At 36.7% G+C, this 20252-nt stretch overlaps 2 protein-coding genes across 3 annotated transcripts in view; one reads left to right on the top strand and one right to left on the bottom strand.

Moving 5' to 3' along the window:
- The window catches only part of COG5 (component of oligomeric golgi complex 5), a 177138-nt gene that overhangs the window by 30383 nt on the left and 126503 nt on the right, over positions 1-20252 (top strand). The window lies entirely within an intron of this gene.
- GPR22 (G protein-coupled receptor 22) lies at positions 1908-9756 on the bottom strand. 2 transcript variants are annotated; one of them, XM_079304324.1, is made up of 3 exons: positions 8505-9756; positions 6430-7485; positions 2197-3844 (listed from the first exon to the last, which is right to left on the bottom strand). In XM_079304324.1, exon 3 carries the CDS (start codon positions 3817-3819, stop codon positions 2518-2520), a length of 1302 nt encoding a protein of 433 aa, XP_079160450.1. In that variant the 5' UTR covers positions 3820-3844; positions 6430-7485; positions 8505-9756; the 3' UTR covers positions 2197-2517. The 2 variants fall into 2 exon arrangements, with proteins under 2 accessions (XP_079160451.1, XP_079160450.1); XM_079304325.1 differs by lacking the exon at positions 6430-7485 and having other exon boundaries at positions 1908-3844.

Below are 20252 nucleotides of genomic sequence, written 5' to 3' on the forward strand. Positions count from 1 at the left end.
GTGTGATCGACATAGCCCTTAAAACTGGGCTGAATCTCTTTGGGTAATTCCTAGGCTGCTCTTTCTCTGCTATGAAGTGCTGCTTCATTGCATCTGATTTTCTAATGAATGAGCTTTTAACACTAAATGTGTAATTCTTGAGGTTTTATTTAATTTTAAAAAGTAAGGTTATGTTGTCAAGAAACCTTTCAAGTCTGAAAGCTTTTCTAAATGCTTTTTTCAGATAAGGACATGATGTAGACTTATTAATCTGTTCATTATCATTTATCTTTTCCTTATTTTTAAATGAATGAGTAGTATCTTTCATTTAAGAATGCTTTATTGGAAGGTTAGTAATCACTGAAATAATGTTATGGTATTAACCCTACACATCCTGCCTTCTCCTTCTAGCATTCAAAATACAGAGGGTAGCTTGAAAGGGAAATCAAGAAGGGGCACAAAAAAAGAAAAAATAATAGTTTCTGCCTAAATATTTTGGGTGCATTTCTTTTCAGAAGTTATTTCCAAAAGAATATTTTTAAAGTGATAAATGGGGAGGATATGGGATTAAAAAAAAAATAAGCTTACTTCATTTACTTCCTCTCTGCAACCTCTCAAATAAGATGTAGGATTTTAATTCTTATAGGAAATCAGAGATAACTTGGATAAAAAATGTACTCTAAATGGGTACAATTGAATGCAGGTATTTTTGGGCTAGTTTCCACAAAAAAAGTCAGTGAAAATATGAAAATATATTTGAATATATGTTACACAGTGATTTCACATAATTAATTATTGTCAATCAGATAATAACATTTCTAGGTAGAATTTGGATGATTTTAAGTGGCTATGCTTTTTAGAGTATGGAGCTATAGTATTATATTTTGAGTCTTCTGTTCTCGTAAGCTTAAGGCATGAGCCCAAGTAAACTAAGGTACATTACAAGTATTTTTTTTAAGCACAAAACCAGTTTTGGCAATACACATATGATTAATAATTCAGCGATGTAGTGGAAAAGAGCTTTTGTTCCCTTACAACTGCCCTTTTTTTAATACACAACTTCAGAAAAGTGCTTTAGAAATCTTAGTTTTTTATGTAATACTTTAGTCAATCTAGCTCTCATATTAAAGGGTATGATCTGCTTTTTTATATAAGATCATAGTTATTGCGAATTAGAATTTTAAATATACTGGTAGCTGGTGACACACTGATCAGTTTATGTAACAAGGAGAGTGAAATCATGCTCATTGATTTTGCAGCTTTTTGTTTTGTTTCCCTCTCCTCACCACTGTTTCATTGATATTAAGAGATTTTTAAGCATGACATCGTGCAAACAACTTGACAAACTTATGTTTGGATGAATATCTTAATTCTTGCTTACAATGCTATGCATGATAATAACTTCCTAAGGCTTCTTGATTCTTCAATGCAGGTTTAAGATGAAATTGAAGCAGACAGTGTAGAACAAAGGTATGCCATGGCTGCCCAGGAAATGCAGGAACACGGTAGCTAGCAGCATTGGTGATTTTGATTGGTTTGTGACAAGGTAATTGCATGGCTAGTATTGAGCACATTGGAAAATAATAAAGTTATCAAGGGCAAGAAAAGTTATCTTCTACTTTAGCTGTGGCATTTAATAATCATATCTATGTAGACAGATGGTATGAATGCAAAATTTCTGTATGAAAGGTCCTTCTGTCACACTAGAGGTCAGTGTGAAAAATCAAAGCTTTTGCACAGGATTCACTCTTTTGATTGGTTGTCTTCTAGCATCAGCCAAATAATTTTTTTGTCCATGCTTTTTTCCTTCATTTAGCCTTTTGCTCCTACCCTGTCCTTTTCAATTATTCAAAGTAGTGTATTTTCTATGCAGAAATTGTGGATCTGAGATTGTATATGCAAAACTTTTTACTTTTCTTAAGGATACTGTCAACTTTTGGACCAGCATGAATTCTTTTTCCCATACAAAAAGTTTCTGAACCACTCACTGAAGGACATAACGTAAATGGCTTTTTCTGTGCATGGTATTTGCATGCTGGAGAAGACTGAAATAAGTGGAATATATAAATATGAGGTCAAAATGCATACAGGTTGTAGCTGCATAATATTCAGAATACCTCTGATCAATAGTGTTTATGAGTTAAATTTAAAAACACCATATCATACAAAATGGTGAATTTGTGCTACAGAAAATATTCCCAAGTGCAATTTTTGCTTAAAAATTCTTTTATATTTACAGAGAAACTGAGCCATACAAATACTTTTAAAAGTTTGCACTTCTTTAAGGCTATTTATTTTCTAAAAAAAGAGGACTTGAATATTTTTGACAAATATACACATGGTGTTACGCTAACAAACAGCCATGCAACATGTATCTTACATAATGAAGAAATTGAATATACAAGACCTACTCTATTTAACATATATATTGAAAATATACAGTCTCGCCAATAGTTAAAAAAGTTTTTCTTATTTGGCAGTATTTTTTTACAATTTGTTCATATATTCCGTTTGATGTGTTTTGGTGAATACTGAAATCTAGTCAGTGACAACCTGAGGTACTAAACATTTCTGCCTTACTTCGCTGTCTTCAAAGGTAATCTTTTTGTTCCTTTTAGGCTCTATCCATGAGTTGTGTATTACAGCGTTATTTGGCATGGGATCTGCTTCCACTATTGAAACAACTCGCTTTTTCATCTTACTTTTCAGAACTTTCTGAAACTTTTGCCTCGTGAATGCGTAAAGTAGAGGGTGAAATATAGTTGTTCCATATGCCATCACTAGAAAACATAATCTTAACTTTACCAAAAGGTCACTTGGGCCCAAACACAAGATAGTGGTGTTTAAAACTGAGATGGGTGTCCAGCAGAGCAGGAATGTTGAGATAATCAGAAGGGACATTCTGAAGACTCTCTTTTGCCGTTCTCGTCGCTCCCGGTGCCGTTTGACAGCTCGACGAAGGGCAATTATGACAGACACAGAAGTCCTTACACCAAACACGACGTTTTTTCCTCCACTGCTGTGGGACACATCCGTAGTCTCATGCTGAGTGGTCAAAGAAATGGTTTTTTTCTTTCTGTTTTTCTTCTTTTGTCCTGTTGTAAATCTTGTACCAATCCGAATATTTAGGGCCTGGAGTATTTTGGTGTATGTAATTAGCATTACTATAACAGTGAAGAAAAATATTGGAATCTGAACGAGAATGTGGTAGTACATTCCTAGTTCGGTGTGGTATTCGTTTGTACTCACACACAGAAGTGTCTTATTTTCCCAAGTACTTGCACTTTGAAGACTGAAAAAGTTGACTTCAATGAAAGGAATCAGGAAGGAAAAAAGTGAAATGATCCATATTGATGTCATTAATATCACAGCCCTTCCCATGGTCAGGATCCGATTAGCAGGTTTTACAGAGATGTCGTATCGGTCCAGGGTGATGGCGAAGACGTTGATTGCAGTTGAAACGCTTGCAAAAGAGACACAAGCCTCATGGAAGCAGCAGATGAGAGCAGTGTTACTCTCCAGTGAAAGCAGAAGTATAACTATAGTTAGAGGAATACATCCCACACAAATTATTACATCAAGTACATGAAGGTTCATTGTAATTATGTTACTGACAGAATTGATTAAGTTGGATTTCATACAGTAAAGTACCAGCACGGTGAGGTTGCTGCCAAGTCCCAAAACAATTTCTAACATCAAAAATCCGGTGAGAGAAACTTGAAAGCTTAATGGATATGACAGTGGTTGGTACATGTTGGTGTCGATGTCATCAATGGCATCTCGAACTGTAATGTTAGATTCGGACTGCATGTTGACTTCCAGAATGGGAGACAAACACATTCTTTTGTTGCGGCTGGCTTTTCTCCTGAAAGGTGAAATAAAATATGGAACTATGTGATTTCTTTTTTTAACACTTATTGTAGATAAATGCTAGGGAAGGAGGAGGGAGGAAAAGCAATATTTTTACCAAACTCTTCATTTACGGTATGTTTAGAGCTGTAATTGGCATGGACTCAAAAGCCTGAAGATCTGGAATAAGGTCTTTGCTTTTTAAAAGAAGGCAGGATTTGTTTGAAAAAAGAAAAAATAGTGAAAAGCTTCCACTTAGGGAGGCAAGCTTTTGTTTATAGTGATGTGGTTTTTCACAAAGGGCTCATTTGTTGAATAAACCATACTTTGTGCATAGCCTTTGTATTGCTTTGAGGGTCATTTTAGAAGAGTGTTGTTAAGTATTAACAAATTAGTGATCAAGATCATTTTAAAAAGCTCTTGTGGAAAAAGAAGTGATGAACATGGAGCACTGATGCTTATATATCATAAAAAGAATATTTGAATTATTTATGCCAATTTATGAGGTTTACAGTAGTGTTGTGGGCTGAAATGTGACATTCTGTAATTCACCAGATTTTTACAGAGTTTCAACCTTCTGTTTATTTTAATCTTGTGTGCATCTGTGTATATGATGCTTGCCACTACAACTTTGTATGAATTAATATAATTTCAAATGCATAACTTATGTGGGTTTGGGAAATTAAGTTTATTATACAATACTGCATTTCCTTTTTCTGATTTGAATATTCAGTTTCTTAAGAAATCTGTGCCTACATGGAATGGAAGAGTATTTAATTTTATTCCAGAACGTATTTAAGGGAATAATTCTAGCAAATAATACGTAAAAAGAAAATTGTCTTTTCAGCTTTTGAGTTCGGCTGGTTTATTTGGGTTTTTTTACAAACTGCAATTAAACGAATCAGATTTACATACATAGCATATTTCTCTTAGGAATAAGTAAGGATCAAAAAAGTATTTATTTTATCTAGCAGATTGTTTTGTGTGTCATCTGCTTAGTTTTACACATATGGGTAAGTTTTAAATATAGCATCTACATATAATACCTGATGTTTGTATTATTTATATTGTCAGCCAGCTCTTGAGTTTGTAATTGAATAAATAAAAGAGAGGCTATTCAATTTCTTGTTATGATACTGGAGGGGGTTTTTTCTAGGTAGCTTTAAATTTAAGAGGGGACATATTTGGCATGAAAATAAATTTTAATGTCAAGCTTTGTTCTATTCTGAATACATTAAAATGGATAGCACTAAGGTTAACAAAACTGAGCTCTTTTAAAATGAAAGTATGAATTAAGCACACTTGGGATACAGTATGCAAATGGATTTCATCTGCAGTTCTGAAAAGCCTCAATTGAACAATACTATTAATTGCAAATTGTATGATGAAAATTCTTGGTATTCTTCAACAGTTACTTCACATGTGCCTCTTAAATAAAAAAGATGTAAATTAGAACGTATTACTCTCAGGTGTGAAATGAAACAAGAAATATTTCAAAAGCTTTGTTTAATTTCTAATTCAGGCGACCTCTATCTGTCTTACATTAACCCTCAGGAATAAGATCTCCTTTTGCATGCTGTCCTGGCTGTGAATGGATTTCAAGAAATCATTCCAAATGCATTGCTGGATAAATTAAGTTCTTTTGTATTAACAAAAGCCAGGAAGAAATCAAAAGGAGATCTGCTAAAACAAATGACAGTCTCACCCTAACGTTACAGCAATGGAGATTTTGTGCGAACAGAAAACCTCAGATGTGTTAGGTCGTCATGAATAGCTTAAGCATCACCTCCCTGCAGCATTGCCTCAGTTTTGGGTGCAGGGGAGCTGAGCTGTGGGGACAGGGGCTCGTTCTCCCTGCACTTCTTGGGCAGAGGCAGGGCACAGCTGGGGCAGAGCCAGGGCATCTCTGGGGCATCTCTGGAGCACTGCTGGGGTAGAGCCAAGGCACCACTGGGGCACCTCTGGGGCAGTGCTGGGGCAGAGCCAGGGCACAGCTGGGGCACTGCTGGGGCAGAGCCAGGGCACTGCTGGGGCACCTCTGGGGCAGTGCTGGGGCAGAGCCAGGGCACAGCTGGGGCAGAGCCAGGGCATCTCTGGGGCATCTCTGGAGCACTGCTGGGGCAGAGCCAGGGCACCTCTGGGGCAGTGCTGGGGCAGAGCCAGGACACCTCTGGGGCAGTGCTGGGGCAGAGCCAGGACACCTCTGGGGCACTGCTGGGGCAGAGCCAGGGCATCTCTGGGGCAGTGCTGGGGCAGAGCCAGGGCACCTCTGGGGCAGTGCTGGGGCAGAGCCAGGACACCTCTGGGGCACTGCTGGGGCAGAGCCAGGGCATCTCTGGGGCAGAGCCAGGGCATCTCTGGGGCAGAGCCAGGGCACCACTGGGGCACCTCTGGGGCAGTGCTGGGGCAGAGCCAGGGCACAGCTGGGGCACTGCTGGGGCAGAGCCAGGGCATCTCTGGGGCACTGCTGGGGCACCTCTGGGGCACTGCTGGGGCAGAGCCAGGACACCTCTGGGGCACTGCTGGGGCACCTCTGGGGCAGTGCCAGGGCACAGCTGGAGCACTGCTGGGGCAGAGCCAGGGCACTGCTGGGGCACCTACCTGTTCTGTGTGCCTCAGGGGCCTGGCACAGCGCGGCGGCCGCTCGGCACACACTGACACATGCTGCCACTGAGAGCTTTTTGACTCGCACTGTAACCTGGAAATCAAGTGGTAGCTGAGCTCTTACTTCATTTCTTCCAGGTTTTTTTGTTTTCCTTTTTTTTGTTCCTGCAGTTCAGCAGCAAAAAGTTCTGATTAAACATGGGGACTTCTTAATTGCCTCAGATACTTCTACAGACCAGGACATATTCTGTATGTCTGTTCTGAGTGTCAAGGCAGCAATAACAAATAAACCTTCTTTTAAGTGATGTTAATTTCCTTCCCCTGGTGCATTTTGTAGAAGCCTGTTTTTATTTTCCAGGTTTAAAGAAAAATAATTTCTGATCTCTATTTTCAGAGTGTGTGTAGACATCCTTAGTTTATGGTTGCGTATTTCTTTCTGTAATATTCCTGCTCATTACTTTTGAGTCATGGCTTAGTGAAAGAAGTTGCTATACATCATAAAATCCAGTTCGTGTGCTTTGCGAGTAACCATGGGTTACCTAATTTGGTTTATTTTGATTTAAGGAGAATACATAACATCGTAAAATTGAGAGAAAAATATCCATTAGTCATTACGACAAGTAAGTTATTTAATGAGTAGTATAGAAAAAGCTTGGTTAAACCTTTATTCAGCTTGCTGGTGAAGTATGCATATTCTCCTTTTGGGATTTCATGTTTCATTGTCTCTTCATGCATCAGTTGTTTCCACAATTCTGGTTTTAAATTATAATTCCCTCTTTAAGAAATGCTCACCATTTTAAGAATCAATCATTGCACTCTTCTTTTAATAAAAATCTGAGCAGATGTATTAGTCTTCCATGTATATTGCTGAAGTGTCATGCACGTAAATGGTAATGCAAGTGTGTTCCATGTTTTGTTTTTAATTCCTTTATGTCTTAAGAATACATTTTAGGGATGCATCCTGCTGCTCGTAGGTCATACAGCTACAAAGATACCCGGTCAACTGCATTCTTCATATTGTCAGTTGTAAAACTGAATTAGTTGCTGCATGCCCTTGTGAAGGGGAGGAAAAAAAAGGTTAAAAGTAGGGCTTATGTTTTCAAAAATAAAGTAATGCAAGAATGTATTTTCTAATATCACTTATTTAATGAATAAAAGATCTCTAAAATTGGACCTTATAGATTACATAGAAAATCAGTTAGCCTGCTTTCTGTTTGCAAGTAACATCATATTCTTCTGTCAGCTTACATGCATTTAGGTTTTTTGGACAAGTTTCCTGTTCTCCAGATAGTGCACGTTACAAAAAATCCTGGCTAGAAGCAATAACTGTTGGATGCAGAGTGTCTGTGACTAAAGCTAGAAAATGTAGTTTTATAGCTCTGGTGAGCAGGTAGTTTATGCATGCAACTCTCTTGTCTTTTAATGAGAAACTGAACAGAGTTAACGAGCCTTTTAGAAAATATGCTTTTGTTTAATTTGCACACTGTTATACTTCCCTTTCTTGAAATAAATGTTTAGCAAATCCATGCTTTTAATAAATGGCTCAAATGTACAGGATAACGAAAGAAATAAGTTTTTTAAAAAACAACAAAAAGGGGGGATTTCCTGAGCAATCAGAGATTAGTCATATTAGCCAACCTTCATAAAGCAATAAGTATACACTAATTACAGACTATCTGATCCTACGAAGAGTAACTGAATAAATCTGAAACATATTTAACTGCCAGTATTTGGAAATACTGCTGAGGGAGGAAAAGCATATTCCCAGTTGCTTTATTTATATGGGCTTGTTTTCCCCAATACTGTATGAGCTTAAACTGTACTGTCTTCATGTTGTACAAACAAAACAGGTTCTTAATATTCTATAAGACTTTCATACAGAATTACATTTTTCTATCGTTCTATTTTTAATGGGGAAGGGGAAATAGCATTTAAATATTCCCTGGTCTTAAGTATAACAATGTATTGCTGCTTAACAGAAGCTGAATCTGATCTCTTGCCTTTTTTCCTCCAATTTTTAATTTGGTTTAATGTTGCTTATTCTGCATATCATAATAAGGAACAGGTCTTACCTCCACTAAAGATTTGGTAAATTCTCGATGCAGGTGAAGCAGTTCCAGGTTGGAGGGATTCATTTTGTTCACTTGTTAGCAGAGTAGAAGGGAAAGAGGGTAATAAACATATCTTCAAAAAATGACCTTAATGAAAATTTGTGCCTGTACTGTGCCATTGTTTCAGCATACTGCTAATGTATACAATTGCTTTAGTTCTGGTTTACAGGCTGCTGCAGTCTCCCACTCTTCCTACGGTAGAATCAATAAGCATCTGAAAATACATAATGAAAGTAATTTAACATACTGAAGGCTTCTTGTCTCCAGAGACACCACTGAGATTCACGCTTTCTAAAAAAGAGGAGCCGTGCTTCTGAGAGGAAAGCTTGCGATGGGCAGCTTGTGCAGAATGACAGCCTACCTTGTCTCTGCTCCTCACTGCAGAGAGATGCAGTGCATTCACTAATTTTGATTGGTCAGTGATGTTGGGCTTAAATTGTGCTTCATATATGGGATTGATGCCCTCCCTCCCCCCAATTTATATAAGGATTCTTTTATAAAAGGACTAAATTTACAAATGATTTATGAATTCTGGAATATATTAAGGGTATGCCTGTTTTATTTTTACCTTTTTACTCTTTACTTTGTGTACACTGGAAACCACATGGCACTGAGAAAAAGAAAGGGATTAAACGGTTATTACTTTAAAAGCTTCCAACAATTCTATATTTGAATTTGCCTACTTTCCATTTCTGAGCCTTTTAGGTATTTGAGTTTTTTGTTTGTTTTTTTTAGTTTGTTTGTTTCGGTTGGTTGATTTTTCTTGTCTTAAGAACATTCTGAAATAATACTGCCTCTTTAAGCCATACTGGATTTCACCAGTTTACATGCAAGTGGTCATCTAGGTTTTTTTTAGCAATAAGTTATATTCAGGACAACTTGGTACCCACATGGATATTAGAAATGTTTTTGCTAGGATGCACTGAGATTATTCAGACTCTGATAATTATTCAGACGTGATAATTCAGTTGATTCATGATCAGAAAAAAATTATTTTTAGAATCCATCACCATGTACAATGTATGTCTAGTTGTAGAAATTATTAATTTTTTTGAAATGTAAACTTGTAAAAAAACTTGTATGTTCCATATGAATTTTTTTTAGAGACTTGACAGGTTTCTGTAAGGATGTCTTTCCTTACATGATGTTCTTGACCTTCACTTTGCAAGGGATGTCTTTGTTTTCACTTTTTGTTTTGTAACTTATTTCTGAATCTGTTCTATCAGTATAAGCAATGCTCACAACTGCATAATGAGCAGTGTACCTGTTTTAATTAGTACAGGTGCTAAATAAACCTTAGAAATAATTTCTGTATAAACCCCAAAATAATATTTTTTGAAGTTGGTTTGCTGATACAAATAGTTAAAGAATATCTGAGTATAAAATGTCTTATAAATAGCTTATAATCTCGAGTGTGGGGCTTTTTTTTCACCTTGATTTAAAAGATTTTTAAGATTTTTTTGTAAGGTGTTATAAAGTACTGAACATTAAAGTAGAGTTCTTACATAAGTAACTGTGTTAAGGTGTTAGTATGGGTCAAATTTTGATGGGGTGCTCTGTTTTTAAGTTGTTAATGCAAATACAGAATGCAGTTGTATAACTCAGATGTCTTTATCTCCTTACTTTCTCTTTCAGCCAGACATCCAATATATTATTTATTTTTAGGTAACAGCGTGCTTTATGTATTTTTAAAAATGGCTTCATATCCATCTAGGATGCTTCCTGTTCCATACTCCTTTGCATTCAGAAACCATGTAAATAGAGATTGCAGGAACTTTGAACAGAGATCAGTAGGTACCAGCTGGCTATGCTGAGTAGCAGCTGATTGAGCCCTTTGAGCTGTCTCTGTATCGTCTGCCTCCCAAGAGCTTGAAACCAGTGATACCAGCATAGCTCTTAAGGGTGATGTGATAAAGAGGATTCCTGAAATGAAAGCATAAATACTAATATATTAAAGAGATTTACTTGCTTCACTTTCAGTATGACTAAGGATAAGTAAGGAAGCCTGTCTAAATTTAAACAGATGAATTTCCATCTCCCTTTCTAATTCTTCAGTGTGTGCCTGAACAAAGATGGAGCTATTGGACGAGCTGTACTGTTAGAAAAAAGATGTACACACAGAGGAAGATTGTAGCAGGATTTTGGGTATACCATGAATATATGGTTCAAATGCAGGCAAAGGGGTCACAAAAGACTACCTATATGACAGGAGGTGATATTGGCAGAAGTTTTATCTGCAGAAAGTGTTTGAAAGGAGTGATAAGGAGCTGAGTTGTGAGCATATATTAAGCTAAAGTTTTCTGGAGACAAAATCAGGAAAAGAAGCTGTACCATATGGAGGCAATCAGGAGTAGGTGGATGGATAGACATGCTTATAAGCCATTGCTGTGCAGATGCTAGTTAAGATGGTGTGAACAGATGACTTCATCCTCAAAGGGTAGATAGGGAAGAGTGGGCAAAAAGAGCCATGTGCAGGCACCCAGCATAAACAGAAAATGTGCTGTTCTTATACCTGTTTCTATATCAGTACAGATGGGAAAAAGAATTTGACTGGTATTTTGTCTTTTAGGGTAGTGAAAAGTGGGGTGAAAAGGTAATGAGAAGGTAGAAGTATCAGGGAACAGCAGGAGTCCTAAACCAGGAGACTGATGATGAAGGGTCTTAAGACTGAGAATGGCAGCACGAGGGGAGAGGGAGATCCATATGGTAGCAGAGAATAGATTGTGAAGGATTGAGGCTGCTGGGTCTGATGTGGGGGGAAAAGAAATGCAGAGAGGCAGGAGATTGAATCAGAGTGGAGCACAAGGATGTAGAGGCATGTGCATGTAAAGAGACATGCACAGGGATAGAGATAATGGCAGTTGCCATAACACACCCCAGTAGTACTTCTACATTCAATTCAGGAGTCATGGTTGTATGTGAGAACATATTTTTGTGTTTTGCTGAGAGCAGGAAGTCCAGAAATTTGGAAATTGTAGTGTATTTCTTGGTCCTCTTCCATCTTTTGTCTGTCTTGCTTTCTACACAGAGGAAGTAATGTCCCAATGTTGTCTGTTACTGCATTCCCAAACAGTGAGAGGTCATCTCTAGATGTGAAGGTCAGAGCTCTGCTTTTGAATTTGTAAGATCACCCTGAATCAGCTTCTTGAACTGCAGTGTTTTAAATAAGCTTAGTTTGTTTAAAAATACTTATTAGGCTCTAAAGGTTTAGCAGGGCCAAGTAGGTACCCAGTTCTAATGTTTTTCTATGACAGTCCTTGATTTTGGGCCTTTAGAATTCTTTTAATGTGTTTTAGAATTTAACTTTACATAAAATTACTGCAGACTATTTTGACATCCAGATGTCATGGATCTTCATGAAGATCTTTATTGGCACAGTTGTGAGACTGTGTCTCCTCACTTCCCTTGTTCTCTGCATTATTCTTTTTTCATCCTGAGTGCTTCAACAACACTTTCTTTGTACGGCACATCTTGTTTTCTAGTCTGAATCTTGCTGCTCATTTAATGACTGTTTAGAATTTTACTGCTTCTGGGTCTAAAAATCTCATCTGTTTTCATATTAGCAAGAGACTTGAGATCCTAACTCATACAATTTTTTTAGTGCCAGATAGTGTCTTTAGAGCTCAAGTTGCTTTAGAAAATGAATGTTGGGTGATTTGCCCTGGGACTGTTGTTCAGCATTATTTACATGGTGCATTTGTACAATTCCAGCTAGATAGCTCCTCTGTACCTTTCATTTACCTACTCTGAGGAGTGTCATGCCCAGTTCTAACCTAGCTCTTCTGAATGTTTTGTGATTTGTATCAGTTCTAGCAGTTTGTGATCTATATCTAAACTTGTTTCTTACTTGTTATATCTCAGTTTCCTCAGTAGTCAGTTGCAAAGAGCATGTTTAGAATATTGTTGAAAATCCAATAACTTCTATGGTATCAAGGAAAAATAAGCTATGGATAATAGCTGTTTGGGTTTGGGAGTACTGATGTGCCCTTGTTAATGCTGAATTTGTAAATGTGTTCTGCTTTCTACCTGATATTGAAATTACAGCTTGCTAGTTCTGGATGATGCTGTAGCATGCTTTTATGCAAATCTTGACTCCTGACCCATACACAGGATCTAGTCATAAAGGTTTTTATTATTATTTAAGAGTGATATGCTGAATAGATGACAAAAATTCTGACAGTACCATTCTGACTCAGATGGTTATATGGTCTTTTCTTTCTTTTGGCTCAAGTACTTTATTCTCATTTCTTTAATCTGTAGAAAACTCTTCTAAGGCTATTACTCCTTTTCTGCCACAAGGACCGACATCCAGAAAATTAATTTTCCATTCAGTGTGTTACCTTTAAAGTTTATTTTCTCTTCTCCCTTGTTGTTGATTGCCATCTTGCTTTGTTTTGTTATTTTTATAATGATTTATTTAGGTTGGGTTTTGCAAGGGGCTTTTTTCCACTTGTCTAACATTCATGTTTCCCTTGACAGAAAACAGTTGTGCACATGGGGCATTGATCTCAGTTCCAGAACTGTAGAATTACTTCCCTGAAAAAAATCTGGATTTTCCAGATTAATTGTATGTTGTTTTACTGTGCTTCCTCTTGTATTTGCAAAGATGAAGACCTTTGGAAGCAGTACAAAGACAAGTGTTTTTAAATAGACATGTCATAGATTATATATGAATGATATATAAAAATTATAATAGCATGTGTATATATATTACATATTTATGTATTTTTATATATAATGTGTACATATTAATTTTATTAATTACTATTAATTCTAGATTGAGAGTTAACAATAGCATAGCAGCTTAACTGTGGAAAAATTAACTACTTTTGCCATGGAATAAGAATGTCTTATAAGATTCTTTTGCATTTGTATAACTATTAGGCATAGGTTATTTGTTCAGTATTATCCCATGTTAGAACAACTGTTGACCTTTTCAGCACTGGAAGGTTCTGTACTCATGAGAAAATGTGTAAGTTAGAGAATGCCCTTTAGCTATTAATACCAAAAATGTATCTTGTTTTAGTTTTGTACAATGAGGTGACACCAAAGAGGAATTGCAAAACCATTGCTGGCTATCACTCATATGTAGGGAAGGCATAATTTTTGTGTTATAACAATGAATCTGGTGAAGTGGTACAGCTAAATCTTGGTCCTAATGCATTACTGCACAATTATTTAAGCATTTTAATGGAAGGAAAAAAAAAAAGGAGTATCAGTTATGTTCAGGAGGGAAGTATGTCTGGTAAATTTAATAGTAATTTAAATAACATCAGTCTCACTCCAGCTTTTCTCCATGGAAGTGGTTTATCCTCTGGTATAAATATTCATAATGAGTGGTGCTGCATGTTGTTGTAGTTTTTTGCAGAAGTTTGATTAGTGACTATAAATTTCAATGTATTTTTTCATTTTTCTTTAAAAATTTTAATATTACTATGAATTTGGTTTTTCCTTCATTAAAATTGTGCTTTGACTATTCTGAGAACTTGAGAGATTTCTGCTTTTGTAAAATATTCTTAGTTCTAAGTTGGTAATTGTTGCTGAATTTTAGTGAGGATTTTCATTATTACGGAAAGGCTTTTGGAATTCTGACATCATGTCTTTTGTATTGCTTTGAACATACAAATAAAAAAGGCACCTGCTGGCATTGTGTGAACCTTGTGAAAGCGTGCCTGAAAGATCATTGGTTCCCCAAGTTGCAAAGTGGTTTAGCAGAGTAGCTGAAATGTCCTGACACTGTGTGGCTGTGGAATGAGGAAATACTGCCTTGTGGATTGAGGTGCCATGGGATTGCCCACCTTTCTTTCATGAAGGTATGTTGTAAGTTGGAGGAGGTTTTCAGTGCTGTTCCCTGGCTGTGTTGCCCAGCACCTCCTGGTAGCTCTGTGTTTGTGCATTGCCCAGCAGCCTCGGTGTACACGTATCAGGAAGTGTTCTGCCTGGCTGATGGTGTTGCTTTGGATTGGGAGGCAGCTAAAGTTAATGTGCAGGGTTGAAATTTAGGTTCAGGATTCTCCATCAGATATCCTTGTTGTGAGAGTCATGTGTAGCCAGGTGTGTGGGATGGGCAGAGCAGGAGCAGCACCACCTGCCCTGTTACAATCCCCTCATGCAGTTTGGTTACACCATTCCTGCTGTAATATCCTGTAAGTGTAATTGCTAATTTAAAACAAAATGAGAAAACAGAAAGATTTTTTTCTGCAGTTGTTTATTCATCAGAGATCTTGGATAGACTTTGTTTCTAGTAATTTTGTAAACTAGAAAGGCAGTACCATTGTCTCTTAATTAAGACAAAGTGTCCACATGGTGTGCCTAGTAGCAAGCATTGTTCTAGCTGAAATTAAGAGACAGATCTTAGGATCTTAATTGCCCTGTAAGTAAAGAGTGAACACAGTATGAATAGCTATCACCTGTCATGTCCCTTTAATTTTTTTAAGGCTATCACAATAGTGTAAGGGTTACCACCAGGATGACTTCACATGTGTCAGTCTCACTCAGGAAGCCACTTGGCTGATGCAGTTTGAAATCACTACAAAAAGTGTGTGAAAAGGATCCAGTAGGCTTACTACCCTTAAAATCAAACTGCAGGGATCACACACAGTAACTCTGCATTTGACAGGAACATACTTTGCCTTCTTCAGACAACAAAATAAAACCTCAGGACAGTAGTTAGGTTCCCTTGTGAATGCCTGATATAAGCAGTTAAAATAATGTCAGCCCCTGTGTTCAGTTCAAATGTAGGAAGATCTTCACATCAGTCTGACAGTGGTGGTATTCCAAAAATTAAATTCTCAAAATCTGAAAAATTATATGCGATATGTTTTCTTGTCTGATTTTTTAAAATTATAAATGACTTAGTTGTCCCCTCTTTGCCACCTTGGTTCTTCAGTTATTTTTACAAGGTTGTTCAGGGAAACAGAGAAAAACTGTTTATATAGTGCCATAAAAAGACATGTGAGAGAAGTTTAAAAGTAATAAGCTATAATGATAGATGCATAATAATATGGAAATTGAACTAATTTAGTGCAGTGTGTTGGCTTCATATTTCCTCTACTAAAAAAATATTCATTTGATTGATGTGCATGTTGATCTACATTTAGATTTGTGTTGGTATCATATTCAGTTTATTTTTGTTCTTCCTCTGTTGTTTGGGTTAATTAATTTTCATAATTTGTATCCGTAATATAGTTTAATTTTTTATTGATTATTGAAAAACATATCTTATTTTCTTAAGTGGATAAATGAAAGAGTAATATAAACCCCTTCATATTTTCAGGGTTTTTAAAAAAACTATATACATTGTAGCTGTAGAATCTAAAATAAATACCTAAACTGTGTTAAAATGCATGCATACACATGCATATGAAGAACTCATTTTGTCTGTGAAGCTTTCAAATATTAAGGATTTTTTTGTGCCTAAACCATAGTTTCAGTTTTTTTCCATCTTCTAAAGTATTTTTAACCTCATTGCATAATTGTTGTCTTTGAAATCACTTACTGTAATACTGAAGCAAACCACAGCTTGTATGAAAAATGCTTTCATTTGCTGTTTTTTGGGAGAAGGCTGTGATCAGTGGTGTCAGTGGTATGTCTGAGGAAGGGAATACTGTTTTGCACTGTATATAGTTGATGTCTGGAGCTAGCTTTGCAGTCATTAGGCTTGAAGCCTAACTTTTATTTTACTAATAAAATCTGGAGAAATTTAAAATGGTTGTTCAAGACATTTTTATTGCACTGATGGATGATGAGCAAATATGGGTTTATAGAGAAAAAGCATGTCAAATTCTTTGGCAGCCTTCACTGATGATCTGTGTAATCAATTTAAACATACAGGTAGCATGAATTGCAGTGATAGGAGCTATGAAGTGTAGTTGGAATAGGAAAAAGGAAAAACGTTATGTGCATTATTTCTGGTACTTTCAAAGTGAGAAACTTCACTATTACTAGGTAGGCTAACAGCTCTGCAAAATGATACCTTGGGTTAGGAGCTCCTGGAGGAAATGTGGAAGACAGTGAATAGCAACAGCAACAACCCATCAACAGGAAAACCATGTGAGTTATTACATACTGACTGCCTGTTACCGTGCTGTCTTTCTAAAAGAGAAACTGCTGTTCTGACACAAGTAGAGAGGTCTTTTCTAGTTCTCATTCTTTCCACAGTAGATATGGTGCCCAGTGAGAATTCATTCCCCCTGAGAGACAGCTGGATATGGAGAACATTATTTTATCCTATTAATCAAGCAAATTGGTTTTAATGCAAGGAAAGAATGAAAGGAAAGGAGAGCCTGCCCTTTGAAAGTGGCTACTATTTTAAACTTGCTGGTTGTTAGGCTTGATATGTTTTTCTTTGATGTTGCTTTATGTTGTAATACCTTTTCTGCTGCCTTGCTGTTGAAGTAAAAGGAAAACTCAGCGCTTTCTGTTCCCCCCAGGGCAGTTGGTTTTTTTCCCTGCAATTTTTAAAATATATTCTTCAGAAACCAATTTTGTTTGCCACCATCAGAAATTCTAGGCATTTACCTGTTTATTGGACTCTTGCTAATACCCTTTTTAATACTCCCACTCTGAAATCTTAAGCTGGCATTATCTCAATAAGCAATGCAGGTCTAGGGTAAAATACTTCAACAGAGATTTTCCAATGGTGTTTGAGTGCATCTCCATGTAAGGACTCAGTGGCTCTTGGATTGTTGGTTGAGTGCATACCTTGATAAATGTTACAGGCTGTGATGATGGCATTTGTGAGAGTATAAGAGCCACTGTCAGTAATCTTGAAGCCTGTAGGCAAAGCAGCTATTACAGTGTACTTTGGGGCAATCAAGATTGATACTAGACAGTTTCAGTTTGTATTCAATGCCCTTAATCTAGAGCAAATTTATATGGACAGTTAGAGATAGTGTGGATTAACACTTAGACTAAGGATTTTAGCTGCTTCTTGTGCAATGTCCATGACCACAATGCCTTAAGCATCCTGTATCTGTTTCATAGTTTCTGTTCGCATTATTGTGTTTTGTAGAAAAACAGTTTGGTTATGTGCTGGATGCCTAGCACAGATCTGGAAAGGCTGTATGTATTTCATTAATCTGTCAAGTCTCTATAATACAAGATCAATTTCTTTTTGAAGAATGTGTGGACTGTAGAAATATTCCACATTTATTCTCTTTGCAGATCTTTAAAAACAGGTTTTTAATGACTAACTAGACTTGACAGAGTTAAACCAAGGAAATGCTTTGAAATAATAAAGATGGAATTGAGGTTTGAGTGGAAAAAATAGTCCATGTATCTATCTCTCAAGACATAAATTTACTTTTTTCTGAAGTAAAGTAATGTATTGGCAAAGTTAGAATATAAATTATTTCTTTCACTAACTTCACTTCTATCTAAATTGCTTTAAGCCCTTAACTGCATTGGGAGAGGGGTAGACGAGCAAAACAAGCCTTCAGAAGATGCAAATAATTAATGAGATTTTAAAAAAATGTATTGATGAAACACTATAGAACTCCACTTCATCATCCATCTTTTCAAAATTAAGCACTCCCCCATCTCTTTAAAATAGGTCTTGCAGCATGCATAGAAGATTATAAACACAGGGCAAAAATGGAAAACTGTGTTTGGAGAATATGTCACCTGTAATTTGACATTGAGAAGTTGTTGCTTCCAACATCAACTTGGAAGCTAAATTAAGTGTAAAGATGTTTCATAAATAAAACCCATAACAAGCAGTACCACGCAGTTTAACAGCAGTTAACCAAATCAATATTGTGAGTAGAACAAACTGAACATAATGTTTTTATGTGTTGTACTTTGTTTGGGTTGTGCCATACTGAGAAGAATTTGTCATTAATACATTAGGGGTCTTGTATTGGTGCATTTCCCCTTCTCTTATCCTTCCCAGTGCCTTTACGTGTGTGTGGTGTGGCAGAAGGAAGAAGAAAAGGCACCTATTGAGGATGAGGCAGGCATGGAGTTAGTTGCATGAATATTTGATGAGGACTAAAGGAGTCACACGCAAGGACAGGGAAATTGTGAGAATTTCTGCAAGGGTGATTGAGCTGCTCTTCAGATTTATTTATATCGCCTTTCTTAGTTTTCTTAATGATCTTTTGCTATAAATAGACAGAGAATGTTGAGCGTTGAATTTCATGGTCGCTTTTGTAGGAAACTGCTAAGAGCTTGACTTGTAACCTTGCTTTAGGTTTTGGGTGTTTCGAAAAAATTCTTCAGCAATATCAGTATTTGTTCACTTTGGTACCACAGTATAATTCCATTGGGTACAATTGCCATGTATGGCAGTTGGCTGAATAGCATCCTGTGATCAGCTGGGCACTAAATTGCCATGAGTAGATTTGATCCACAACACAAGGAAATGAGAATGGAAATGGGATTGATCCCAAAAATTCCATGAACCAGCAGCTGCAGAGGGAACTGTGGATTGTAGAGAGTCCGCATAAAATTGCTAATCTGTAATTTTAAATCTTTGTTTAAATCTGTGATTACGATGCAAAGTTTATTTTTCTCTTTCTGTGCTTGCCTGAAAACATCTGTATTTTCAAAGTATGTTTGAAGATCGCTGAGAGCTGCTAGATGTAGATACTGAAGAAATGAATTCACCAAATCACTAATCTTTTTAATTTTTTAGATTTTTTAGAAATACATCCAGCTGATATAATTTAATATTCTGGTTTTGTGCAGAGTCTTGGCTAATGCATGTGTTGAATGAATGAACGAATGAATAAATAAATGGAAAGAAATGCAGTTTTAATTCTGGTAAAACCTATTTTTATTTTTTTTCTTGTAAAATTGGCAGCAATATTCTCCTCTAGGACAGCATTATTGGTTACTGACATAGTGGAATAATACTAGCAGTTAGAAATAAATGTGAATGCTGCTGAGTTTTAGAGCTTAAGCTTTTATTATTTTAAAGTAATTTTAGCACCTGCAAAATAATACAAGATGCTGGTTTCTCTTTTAACAAATAGATTACTGTATAGCTTCCAATTTCCATTGATTACTATTATCTAGTAAGTGCTTGTTAGATATCAAAGCAGTGAACAGTGTGAGCAGGTCGCAGGTTGGGTCAGCCTATTCTTTGTCAGAGACTCAAGAAATCAGGCAGGCAGCTGTTATTTTACCCTCTGAACAGAAAAATTTATTCCTTTGACTATGTTTTGGTTTTTGAATTCTTGCTGAGTTAGTAACTTATTTATTTGCTTTTATATTTGAATGATATTTGAACTTTAAATGAGAAAATTCCGTTATGCTGCTTCTGGGAGAAGAAAATTATATCCAAATTACTGTACCCAACTCCTTGCTGTTCAGTTTAGCTGATACATGCAGGGCTACTCAAAATGCTTGCTGTGTCCACCACCCAAGGCATTCTCAGCACTGTTCCAGGTCCTCTACCAAACCTGGGATTTTGGGGTGCTGACTCAGCTGGCACAATTCAGCTCTTGGTGCTCTTGAGGAAATCTGTGATTGCTCAACTTGATTAGAACTGCTGTCACCACTGCCACTGCCAAGCAGTGCTCTATGTGAGCCTGACGTGTTCTGCTGAACACTGTGTACAGAGTAGTTATCTATAACTCCTGTGGTAGATGTACCCTAGTTATATTTGTATGAGTGTGTGTATGTATATAAAAAGTATAAAGTGGTTATAAAAATTACTTGATTCATCGAAGTGCTACGAATTACACTCTTTCTGGCAACAGAAAC

Source organism: Erithacus rubecula (assembly GCF_903797595.1).
Source record: "Erithacus rubecula genome assembly, chromosome: 4".
Taxonomy (NCBI): domain Eukaryota; kingdom Metazoa; phylum Chordata; class Aves; order Passeriformes; family Muscicapidae; genus Erithacus; species Erithacus rubecula.